General features: G+C 40.1%; 1 protein-coding gene across 2 annotated transcripts in view; it reads left to right on the forward strand.

The window, feature by feature from the left end:
* The window catches only part of obsl1b (obscurin like cytoskeletal adaptor 1b), a 41,820-nt gene that overhangs the window by 3,241 nt on the left and 25,823 nt on the right, over positions 1-12,756 (forward strand). The window contains exons 3-7 of one of the 2 annotated variants that reach the window (XM_042495173.1): positions 1,074-1,343; positions 2,551-2,811; positions 2,911-3,222; positions 3,357-3,623; positions 3,849-4,124. In XM_042495173.1, the coding sequence (XP_042351107.1) occupies positions 1,074-1,343; positions 2,551-2,811; positions 2,911-3,222; positions 3,357-3,623; positions 3,849-4,124 (1,386 nt within the window). Of the gene's footprint in view, positions 1-1,073; positions 1,344-2,550; positions 2,812-2,910; positions 3,223-3,356; positions 3,624-3,848; positions 4,125-8,911; positions 9,376-9,832; positions 10,109-12,478; positions 12,755-12,756 lie in introns of those variants that run through there. The other variant, XM_042495172.1, reaches the window with a different exon arrangement.

Genomic DNA, 12,756 nt, shown 5'->3' on the forward strand with positions numbered 1-12,756 from the left:
TGTGTATATACATACATACATACATATGCCTATACATAATATTAAGAATGTAAGTATATACTTGAGAAGTACAATAAAGATAATTCTTTCAATATTATAGAGGCAGATAGTGGCAGATGTGACCAATGCACACTGAAGTAAATTTCAAGTACATGGCTGTCTCATCAGTCAGTTGAGTTCGTAAAAGAGCAGGTCATTAGGCGAGTGAGCTGCAAATACAATCAGTAATCAAATGATTTGGCACCAGCTGCATTAAAAGCCATCCAATCCTGGTCCACTGGAGGATTAATGAAATGTAATAATGATCTGAAATTCAACCTGAGAGATATCTAAACAGGCAAAGTTCATCAGCTTGAGGTGGATTCCAACAGCAGTGTGATGTCTGCAAAGTCACTTAGCTTGTGAAAGGTCTAGGGGCGTCCATGTGATCGAAGTCTTTGGGTAGGGCATCATATTTCTCACATGGCCCAGAGAAGTCCAAACTCATGGCACCAACGGACAGTATTGTACTGTGTCATTTAGAGATAAAGAAAGTTATATTGAAGTGGGATTAAGGTCAGTGGTGGACAGTAGCAACATTTAAAGGAGATTTAATTGGAATATGGTGACTGTATTTCATTGGTTGTCTATGTATTTGAGATAAACTGGAATTAAACATGATTAAGATAAGGAAATGAAGAGCTTTGCAAACAGACTACTAAATACAGTCCACATTCTTTTGTTTACAACTGTCTGGTACTGTCTGACGGTGTCAGTTACAAACAGTTTATTTCCTATCTAACACCCCGATGTGTTAATGACCCTTCCATTCCTCAACTAAATGAGCCACTTGTCTCATGATTTTGCTCATCTTGTTTGCTTCACTGGAATTTACTGCCAAATATATTTCAATTTACACTGTTTACTTTTTGCAGGGTTGACTTGCCTGAAGAATTTATATTGATCAAGCAACACTAACATTTTAATAACTTCCTAATAGGGACATCTTCAAAAAGATTTTTAACTTAGGTTATAATTAGGAAATGTTATGTTGGCTTAATCAAACTGGTGTGTTTCCTCTTCTTTGGTGCCAGAGCCGCCTGTGCGGTTCAAGCAACCTCTCATTGATCTAGAAGTATGGGAGCGAGATTTGGCAGTTCTCGAATGTGAAGTTCCAGAGGACTCTGTTCCTATCACATGGTATCTGGAGGATAGACGACTGCAGCCAGGGGCCAAATATGGAATGGAGGAGTGGGGAACAAAACGGCGACTAACTATCCGTGACATCGGAGTTGATGATGATGGGATTTACCTCTGTGAGATGCCGGATGGGGGCAGAAGCATTGCAGAGGTAGCAGTGAAAGGTAAATCCAGATGAAATTGAAAAGTACAAGAAAAATGCTTAAGTATGGGCAACATAATTATACCATTTCAAATAAAGACTATGTGGTACATTTATGTATTAATGGAAGATCTTAAACTGTGATAACACTAAACCGTAATTTGTCTGTTTTCTTCTGTCGTCTTGAAACATGTATGCTGACAAAGTCTATGACTAAAACTTTCAAAACCCTCTTGTTATACCATTTTTTTCTCTCATCCTTTAAGCCAATTTGGCAATTGAGAAACAACTCACATCCTTGTAGATGAAAATTGTATTGGCAGTGAACATAAAGTCCAATGTCTCAATGTTCCGCCCATTCACACACACATTCATACACTGGTGGCCGAGGCTACTGTGTAAGATGCCATCTGCTACTCAGTTAAACATTCACACACACCCTGCCATTCCAATGCACAGCCAACAGGAGAAATTTGGGGTTCAGTATCTTGCCCAAGAACACTTCAACATGCAGGCTAGAGGAGCCAGGGATAGAAGTGCCAATCTTCCAATAAGTGGATAACACACTCTACCTCAACCCCCCCTCAACTAGTGCCAACTGGAAAACACCAAATAATAGTCCATTATAAGACTGTCCTTCTGAGAAAAACGACAGTATCAGTCGTTCATGAAATATTCCAAACCATATGTGTGTGTTCAAGTAAGAAAGTACCGTAGTGGGTTAGAAAAGGTGAAAGTGGCTGGACCTGTCCAAAAAACATTAAACTTTAACATGGGAGACAGTTGTTCACTTTGCATTATCGACCAACAGTCAACAGTTTCTTGTAACCATGACCACAATCATTTCCCAACCCTTACCATCTAGTTATTTGTTTAATAATGACAGTGGACGTCCCATAACCTTAACAATGCAGTCATTTTAACCAAAACAATAATGTTTCCCTTCACCTCATGAAGTTGGTTAATTGCCTAAATCTAACCAAACTTTTATAATACCAGTGCCAGATCAGAAAGGGTTTCATTTGTAACAATACTGTTACAGTTGTTACAAATTTTGGAAGGTAATGCCAAACAATGTTATCCTGACAATAAGAGTTTAGAAAGAATCAGAAAACACTTGTGTCATACCTTTTTTTGTCTTTGTTTAATTTGTTAGGTCCTTGTTTTCCATTAGATAATCAAAGTCCTTGTCCTGGTAATGTGCTAATAATTCACTCACTTTCTTACAGGGACAATTTTGCGGAAGCTTCCAAGAAAAGTGGATGTTTTAGAAGGCGAAAATGCAGCCTTTTGTGTTGAAGTGGAAAAGGAAGAAATGGACATACATTGGTACAAAGATGCCATTGAGCTTCGTGAAACGCATCAGACCATCCTAAAGTCCTTTGGTCGAACTCATATCCTAGTTTTCGTCAATACAATGCCCCAAGACTCTGGCCTAGTGACTTTCCTTGTAGGCAGATCCAAAACTTCCTCTCAGCTAAGAGTGAAAGGTAGGACTCCTCCTCGTGGATTATAGCATTCCAAAGACAATATTTGCACCAGAAGTTTATTTATATACATTGATAAATAATGGGTTTCTCCTGTTTTAGCGGCCAGACATTGTCCTCCGAGTTGTCCAGTTGGTGTGCAGATCAACACGGAGCGTGCTAATGCAGCTCTTCTCTCATGGGTTCCTGCTCAGGACTCACGAAAGAACCCTCCATCTGGATACGTGCTTGAACGACAGGAAGTGGGTACTGGCTCACAGGAGTGGCTACAGTGCCTGACCACAGACTCTGCAACCTCTGTGGAGATCCTTGGTGATAGCGTACCATGTGAAGCAGATTATCGATTTCGCATATGTAGCGTAAACAAGTATGGAAAGAGCAACAATGTTGAGTTCCCCAGAGCTGTTCACTTGGGTAAGTTCAGTTACATCAAAACAGCAGAGCTAAATCAGTTATCCTGTGTGGTTCTTTGATCTTGATTAATGAAATCAAACCATGGTTGAGGATATTTCCTGCTAAATCACATATAAACTGATTCTCTTCTCCAGTTCCAGTTGCCAGAATACAAGCTCCCCTACAGGATGCCTTGGTGCCCGAGGGGCAAGATGCCCTCTTCTCTATTGAGCTCTCTGCCTCAGTTATTGGCACATGGTTCTTAAATGGTACTCAGCTTCAGGAAGATGAACGTTATTCCATGCGCAGGTCACGAACACACCAATCTCTTCGCATTCGGGGAGTACGAGATACAGACAATGGAGCTGAGATCACATTTATTGCCTATGGCATTCGGGATTCTGCAGCACTCTACATACAAGGTATGTATGGGTCACTGTCATAATTTGCTTCATTATGTGTCTTGGTATGCCTAACATGTACGCCATTTTTCATTTGTTTATTTATTGTAACTGGAATTTGGACAAATGTCCAAACTTTGTTCGACACCAATTAGATGCAAGATGACTTTAATGTACTGTATTCTTCAGTCCATTATCATAATTGACAAGACTCAATTACACAAAACATTCTCAATGTTTTTGCAGCTCCTCTTGTCAAATTTTCACCAATGTCCGAAATGGATCGAAACAAATTTGTAGAAATTGGGAACCCCATTGTGCTCTACTGTGAGCTGTCGGACCCTGCAGCTCCAGTACATTGGTACAAGAATGGGGTGGAATTACACACAATGGAGGGTCTGCATATCCAATCTGAGGGCACTATGAGAAGAATTGTGATCCAATCAGCAGAGTTCTCACATTCGGGAGTGTATTGCTGTGATGCCATTGATGACGTCATCAGGTTCAATGTCGAAGTAGAGGGTGAGTGGAGTGAGTTTCTTGCAATACTGGTGTCTTTTACTAACCATCTTTACTGTAATATTTTACCCCCCTTTTCCTTTTATTATTTAAAGTACACTTGGTCTTCTCTTACAGTCTAACTAACCAAAACATATTAGATTTATAATTTAACAATTTATCAAAATATCCATAGCCCCACCTCTGAGGTTTACAGCAATTCCAGATGCTGAGAGGAACAAAATCGTCGAAGCTGGCTACCCCATTGTTTTATGCTGTGAGCTCTCAGATCCTTCTGCCCAGGTGTACTGGTACAAAGAAGGGTCAAAGCTCCATCCTCAAACTGGAGTAGATATTCTAACTGAGGGCTTGGCCAGAAAACTGATTGTCCATTCAGCAGAATTTTTCCACTCTGGGTTATACTGCTGCAAGACAAAGGGTGACGCCATCACGTTCAGTGTGGATATCAAAGGTGATTTGTTTAACCTTTAGCAATGTAAAACATTAACAAGTTCCTTCCCAGCAAAGCAACTAACTCCAATGACACTTTTATATGTTGTCTGTTGCCTTTCCTCTTAGCACTCACGAGTGCAGCTAAGCTGTCATCTTTTCTTTGACTGCAATATAGCATGTTAGCAATGTGGCTGTTAGTAAATAGATTATGATGAATAATCTCACAGGCTGGCATGAGGTTGATTTTAGGTTGACATAAGCTCTAAACATATCTATAGCTCCACCTGTGAAGTTCTCAGCAATTCCTGAAGAATTGAGGACCAAGTCGATCGAAGCAGGCTGCCCTATTGTACTCCAGTGTGTGGTGTCGGATCCTGAGGCCCACGTGTGCTGGGACAAGGATGAAATGCAGCTCATTTCAAACTCTGGATTAGAAATCCACTCAGAGGGCAACACAAGGACATTAATTGTTCAGTCTGCAGAGCTGTGCCACTCAGGTGTGTACAGATGCACCACACAGGATGATACCATGGAGTTTCAAGTGGAGATCAAAGGTGACTTTACACATTTTATCTTGTGCGTTAATATTATAACCCAACCTCCTCTTTCTAGATGCCACTAATAATCCCTGCTTGTATTGTATGTGGTTTGAAGAACTGTTTCACACATATAACCTTAAAGAACTGTTAATATACTAGGTAATTATTAGCTACAATAATTATTTTTTGCAATTGCTGTGCCCTGAATTGAACACTTCAACAGCCTTTTAATTTTCTGTTCAGCAGTTACATTTTTGCAAGGTATCTATTTCCACAGTCTTGATTTTATTTAGCTGTCCTGAATTCCCATTGCTAGCTTTACCAGTGACGTACTCGACTATCTTTGATGTTGAGAGAACCAAGTCACTTGAAGCGGGCAAACTTTTGGAGCTGGAATGTGAGGCTGCAGACACCACTGTGCCTGTCTGCTGGTATAAAGACGGTGTAAAGCTCTCCCCGCAGAATGATTGGGATTTACAGAGTAAAGGCACATTGAGGAGACTCATTATCCCATCTGCTGAGCCCCTGCACTCAGGGCTATACAGCTGTGAAACCTCTGATGACACTATTCACTTCACTGTGGATATCAAAGGTGATTTTTATTTAAATATGCTGAATCTTGGAGCAAATCCTAGAGCTTTCTGGTGACTAGACGCAACTAACATTCACTATATGCATATCTGTTTGTCTGTGTTCAAGTCGTGTTTTGCGTGAAGTCATAACTTTTTTATACAATGGTAAATAATCTCTACTGACAAAATTAAAATATATGTGTAATCCTTGATAATGTGAGTTATTCCCCTTTAATTTGATTTGAGTTATAAAAAAATAGTTACCCATTTGGGAAAGCTGAGCCTATAACCCCTTTCTTAAGCAGAGTGTAAATATGCATATGTTCGCAATTATAATATGAATCATCATCTTTAGCTCCGACGCTGCCGTTGTCGCCCTCACCAGAGGTTGTGGAGACGCAGTCACTTGAAGCAACCTGCCCAACTGAGCCAACACATGAAATCTCAGACCCTGCTTTCCAGGTGTCATGGCAGGAGGATAAAGAACATGATTCTAATACAGAGCCAGATTTTGAAATGGAAGGCATCAAGAAGACCCTTGTTATTGAACCAACTCATCCTTCAAACTCTGGAGCATACTATTGTGCAACAGCAGATGATGTTGCCCAATTAATAGTAAACAAACAAGGTGATTTTGCAAATGTGTTTTCAATTTTAGTTAGGACTAACTCTTTGTGTAGCTTTTAGTTTGTCTTCTTATTTGTTGTTACAATGCAGAGCTAATATCTGTAAAACTATATTTCTTTGAAATCACTAACATCTGGGATGTACACTGAAATTATCCCCCCAATGATTGTCTGTAGTGCCACCTCCAACATATCTGCTTGATCCTGATGTTGAGAAGACCGAGTCTGCTGCAGCGGACTGCCCAATTGTTCAGCAATTTGAGATTTCAGATCCCATTGCCAAAGCCTGTTGGTACAAAGATGGAACCCAGATCTATCCAAAAAGGGAAGCTGACTGTGAATCACAGAGCAGCAGCCAAGCCATACCCCATCAGTCACATGACTTGTCTGGTGATGGGAGGTTTGGCTGTGAAACATCTGGTGATGCAAAGTTAAATGTGGACATGAAAGGTGGTGTTCCACATTGTACCTGCACATTTAACAATCAAGTTTTTAGTCTCATACGTGAAGCCATCACCCAGCTCATTGTTTTCTCTTTGGCTTTGTCCAAACAGCAGAGCAGTGTCACTATGGTGACGAGATTGGTGAGATAGCTGATGCATCTGTCCAATACACTGTGGATGTCGAAGGTGATTTGATATATTTCAACATCAATCATCCATCTTAACCCAGCACATAAATGCCACTAACAATAGTGGTGTTAGCTCAATCATCTGAGGCATCTGCATTTTTTTTTCCTTTTCAAAGTTGCTTTTTGTCATATTGAGTCCCGGTCTCATGTCATTTCCTGCAGTGTTTGGCTCTTAAACATGTGGGTGTTCAGTAGCTGCATAGCTGCTCCTCATACTAACATATATGTTGTGTCTGTCAATTAATTCTTCATTTTAACAGCCATCTTTGCTTGTAATAAGCAGCTTACCACTCTTTAAGTCCATCTTTTGTCTTATTCATCACAAGATCCTCTCATTCACATTGCTGCCCTGAACCTCTCAATGTTGCAATGACAACGAACTCTTATCAAAGACAAGAAAATTTTTGTACTTTTAAGGTGTTAGAGTACTTACTGGTGGTATGACAGTTTTAGGAGTCAGTGGAAGGGGCAATTGTGGGAGCTCAATCTCAGACCAAACCTGGTCGATCTTCTTGTTTGTCTTTGCAATGAATTATCCCATAACTCCATGCTAACCCACACTGATGTAAAATTCTGTTATGAGAAGACGTATTGAGACCATCATCCACTGAAAACCTTTCTCTGTGTACATCACAATGCTTATAGCTACATCGCCAAGGATTTCTTCTGACCAAGAACAGAAGTCCACTGAAGAGGCTTATCCTGTCGAAGTTGACTGCATGCCCTCAAAATGCAATTCTGGCACCTTTTGTGGCAAGAGAGGAGATACAGAGACAAATGAAGAACATTCCAGGCAAATGCCAGCTTCTCAATCAAGTTATGAATGTATGACTGACTGGATTACAACTAAACCGCCTAAGGAGCTTGCCAACAGTCAACGAACAACAAATGCCCAAAATCCAGTTTACTGTAACTCTGTAAAGCCAACAATAATGCAATCTGACATACACCATCACACTGATAAGCCCACAGAATCACGAGGTGAGGAGTTCATTTACTATCTACAGCATGCAAAAGCCCCATCCGAAGAGCTTGATAATTCCCTGCAGACAGCTGTCCAGACAGAAGAGTTCTGTCATTTTCTACAAAGTGCAGCTGTTGAATCAGAGGAATCCACTCTCAAGACTCTAACTGTCCAATCAGAAGAGCCGTACAGTTCAATACAGATGCCGACTGTCCATACAAAGCTAGGTAACCCCCTGCAGACTTTAACTGCCCAGTCAGAGCACCTTACTAACCACTTACAGATTTCCACAGTCAAATCAGACAAGCTCTGTCACTCCTTAAAAGCTGCTACTCTGCAGTCAGAGGACTCATTTAAATCCTCACATACTGGAACTGTTAAATTAAAGGAGTCCTTTAAATCCTCACATACTGGAACTGTTAAATTAAAGGAGTCCTTTAAATCCTCACATACTGGAACTGTCCAATTAGAGGAGCCATTTAAGTCTTCATATGCTGCAACTGTCCATTTAGAGGAGCCCTTTAAATCCTCAAATACTGGAACTGTCCAATCAGGGGAGCCGTTTAAATCTTCACATATTGCAACTGTTTATTTAGAGGAGCCTTTTAAGTCTGTACAGGATGCAACTGTCCAATCAAAGGAGACTAAATCTGTACAGACTGCGAGTGTCCAATCAGAGGAGCTTTTTAAATCTGTACAGACTGCGAGTGTCCAATCAGAGGAGCCTTTTAAATCTGTACGGACTGCATCTGTCCAATCAGAGGAGCCCTTTAAATCTGTACGGACTGCATCTGTCCAATCAGAGGAGCTCTTTAAATCTGTACAGACTGCAACTGTCCAATCAGAGGAGCTCTTTAAATCTGTACAGACTGCAATGGTCCAATCACAGGAGCCTTTTAAATCTTTACAAGCTACAGTTGTCCAATCAGAGGAGCTCTGTAGCTCTATACAGATGCCAGCTGTGCTGTCAGAGAACCTTCATAATTGCTTACAAACTGATACAGTCCATTCAGAGGGGTCCTGTAACTCCTTGTGGACTGCAACTGACCAATCACAGGAATTTAACAGACCCCTACAGATGACAACTCTCAAGTCAGAGAAGCTCAGTGACTTACCTCACACTGCATCCCTTCAATCGTTGGACTTGTATAACCCTAAAGAGGCAGAAATGGTCCAACTAAGGGAGCATTTGCCACATGTCAGATTGGATGACCTCTATCACACAGGACACACAGCACCTAAACACCCAGAGGTGCTGTATCAGTCCATGCGGGCCACAACAGTCCAAGCAGAGTGTCATCCCACCATGAAGGCATCAAAAGACCAAGTAAACAGCATAGTTAACTCTGGGCAAAGATCATCTTCCCAGTTTGTGGAGCCGCACTATATCAAGCAGGCATCCACTGTCCTATCAGAAGAGATCTATCTGTCAAGGCCATGTGACAGTCACTGGAGTGACAGTGTCACTGCAAATAAGGTGGCTGTTGAAGGTGATTTAAATGGTTAGCATTATGAAAACAAAAAAATGGACGGGCACAATGTTGATATTGTGCAAAATGAAGAGATTGCTTTTTGCAATCCTTGACATTTTGACAATTTCTACATTAACATACTTGATTTTTGTTCATACTAAAACTACTTAAGTAGTCAATGTAAAACTTTGAGCTTGGGTGGTCTGTGAGGAATATTAAAGATAGGGAAAAGAGTAAATACATTAGCCTAAAATTCTAACATGAATGCCTAGTTATCAAGTCTAACCAGATATACCTTTTGTTAGATTACTAACATAAAGACATATGTTTTACCACAACTTATTTTAACTCTTAAGATTTATTGGCATGACTAATCTTGATTTGAGATTTTGCTCTTCTGTTGTTTGAAAGCATACTTGTTGTAGTCAGTAATAGTGATGCAATTTTCTCTTGATGTTACCTCAAACATCCCCAGCTCCACCTGTGACAATTACAACACTTTGTGAGGCTGAGAGGAACAAGTCTGTTGAAGTTGATGAACCTATAGTGCTGCGATGTGAGATATCAGATCCTAACGCTCAAGTTAATTGGTACAAGGATGGAATAAATCTACGTGAAGCAGCTGGGCAAGACATGCTGGCAGAGGGTTCCATAAGAACACTGGCTCTCCAGTCAGCGCGGCTGTCTCACGCAGGGACTTACAGCTGCAAGACAACAGATGATGCAATGCAGTTTCATGTGGATGTTAAAGGTGACAAAAGTTGTTTTCATCTGTTCTGAAAATAGATTGAAATCAGGGCAAAGTGCATCCAAATGCTTTCGCTTTGCTTATAAAAAGTTTTTTTTTCCCCTTGGATTGATAAAATAAAGTTTTTTTTTTAAGAAACAGAGTACCAGAAGAAGTTTTGACATTGCCATTGTTTAAAAAAATTATCAAATCACAATTTTCTCTCTTAAAAGATATACCATGCAGCAATTGTCGGTCACTGTTTGTAAACACAACATCTAAACCTGCTTCCCATCATGGGAACACCTTCAAGGTGACGCCAAAAATTAGTGGCACCAATACAGCAACTGACCTTATTATCTCTAGATGCAATATTTTTTTTCATCAGTGGTAAAAGCTACTCTGACATAAGGTCTCAGATTTCAGCATTTTAGCTGGTGTCATGAAGTGTAACAGGCAACTCACTAATGGTGTAAACTATGAACTAAAAAAAAAAAAAAAAAAAAATAGCCAGTATAAGCCACCTAAGTGAGGCATAGCATAGTAAGCATAAGTTCTGAATTCATTATAAACACCAACATATTTGCATTTTGGAGCATAAAACAGCAAACTTAACACCAAACTCAAAACTACTCAGTCCAGCACTAGGGCATGATGGGAATGGGGGCATCACTACAATAAGTCGGCAACTGGCTGGAGGGAGAGCACCAGGAAGTTGATTTTTTTTGTATATATTGAAAATTACTGCGGGATACTTGGAAGATAGCTTGTATTACAAAGTGGAGATGACGGTATGATATAGTGTAGAAGCTACAGCAATGACATCTAAAAGTTACCCAGGATAGCTGTGAATATGTATAATGAGGAACTAAGTACTCACAGATCTTTTCTTAGTGGTTATGTCTCTGAGTGCACCGCCTATCACTAAGTGGTCTGTTTACACGACGTGACGGAGTTCTGTTTTATCAGATGGAGTTTGGACAGAGGGCGTGCGATGTGACACAATATCTGATGCTCACATCCAGTTAGGACATGGTGGTAAATACAATAAGTCCTTAAGTAAAACCTACCTACCATCTACAGCAACCGCGTTCTGAACTCAGCTAATTACTTGGCCAAGATAAAAATTACCTGTCACTGCATGGTTCCATCTGCTTCTCCTTTTTCTATGTCTGGGAGTATTTAAGTAGCTCGCGTCGTCTTTCATTTGCATAAAGTGTTGAGCTCACACTCGCTTAAGTTAAGTTCTTACTAACACTTTTAAATTTAGTAACAAAGCTGCATATGTCTGTCCTTTTTTGGAAGGTGTTCACATGCTATAAAGCTGTTGGTTGACTAAATTAGGACAAATATGAGTAATGGACACAAGCAAAACTAACTTAAGATGGGTTAGCTAATGTCACTGGTAGTGATCATGGTTACTTTGGCTTGGGAAGATCATTTCTAAACACTGACTAATCAGCCAGAGCCCTTCCCTGATCTTGAACAACATTCAAGGTTGCTCAAATTTCCCAAACAGTACAGTAATATACACTCATTTAGCCTTGAAAACATATTTCGGTTCTTCAGAAAAATGGACATAACAAAACTTCTAAGAAAATATGTTATTTTGGCAGAGGCAGAATAGAACACATAGCTTGAGAAAGAGATGGGACGCTGGTTCTCTATGGCACATGACAAGGACATGTCAGTCAAGCAAACATGCCCTATAGAAAGACTACCCCTTTCTTTAAGGTTTAATATTCCTATTAAGACTCCCCCAAAACCCAACCAGAACAAACAGAAGAAGCAAACCATTTTGGCGGTCAGTTGAGCTATATTTGAGCCTAACTTCTTAGAAGTTTTCAGTCACATCATACAAAAAATAGAATGGCTTATGTCAAGTGGTCAAGGTTTCATTATTCCTTTTCACGTTTTGCTCTATCATGTTGCCACAGAAGTGCCTCCAACTTTACAACCTCCTGCTGGCAATGCAGGAAACTCTGTGCTGAATCATCCTGCTTGCACACCAGCAATGCCAAAATGTGTTTAAAAAATAGATTTACTGGGAAAAAAAGGCTAATGACTGAACATGAAACTCCCATATTAATAATGAAAGCCATCAATTAATTCTATCCAATATTTATACTTCATTTATCCTTTCTCATAAAAATCTCAGTTTTCTGTTTTACTTTTACTTTAGATCCACAAAGTGTTTAGTGTCGAGGCTGAGTCAGGTATAATTGAAAGCTACATATTTTCCTATAAATACTGAATCAAAATAGCTGGTTAGGATAAAGGTTTTTATGTATATTAAATATATGCTGCTGAAGCCTTTGGATTGCGCTTTGCTTCATTTGGTTAATGGCAGTATCTGTTGTATTGACCAATTCTATTTTACATTCAATCCTGTAGCTCCGCCTCTGAAGTTTTCAGCTTTATCTGAGGGTGACCAGAAAAAGACAGTCATGACGGGCTCTCCCATTGCTCTACAATGTGAGCTGTCAGACCCCACGGGACAAGTCAGTTGGTACAAGGATGGAACACAGCTCTTACCTCAAAATGGAGTAGAGATCCAGTCAGAGGGGAATTTGAGGAGTCTAGTTGTCCCATCAGCAGAGAGGGCTCACACAGGCGTATACCGCTGTGAGTCAAAGGATGATGACATCCAGTTTGCTGTGGAAGTAAAAGGT

Source organism: Plectropomus leopardus, chromosome 10 (assembly GCF_008729295.1).
Source record: "Plectropomus leopardus isolate mb chromosome 10, YSFRI_Pleo_2.0, whole genome shotgun sequence".
In the NCBI taxonomy this organism is placed as follows: domain Eukaryota; kingdom Metazoa; phylum Chordata; class Actinopteri; order Perciformes; family Serranidae; genus Plectropomus; species Plectropomus leopardus.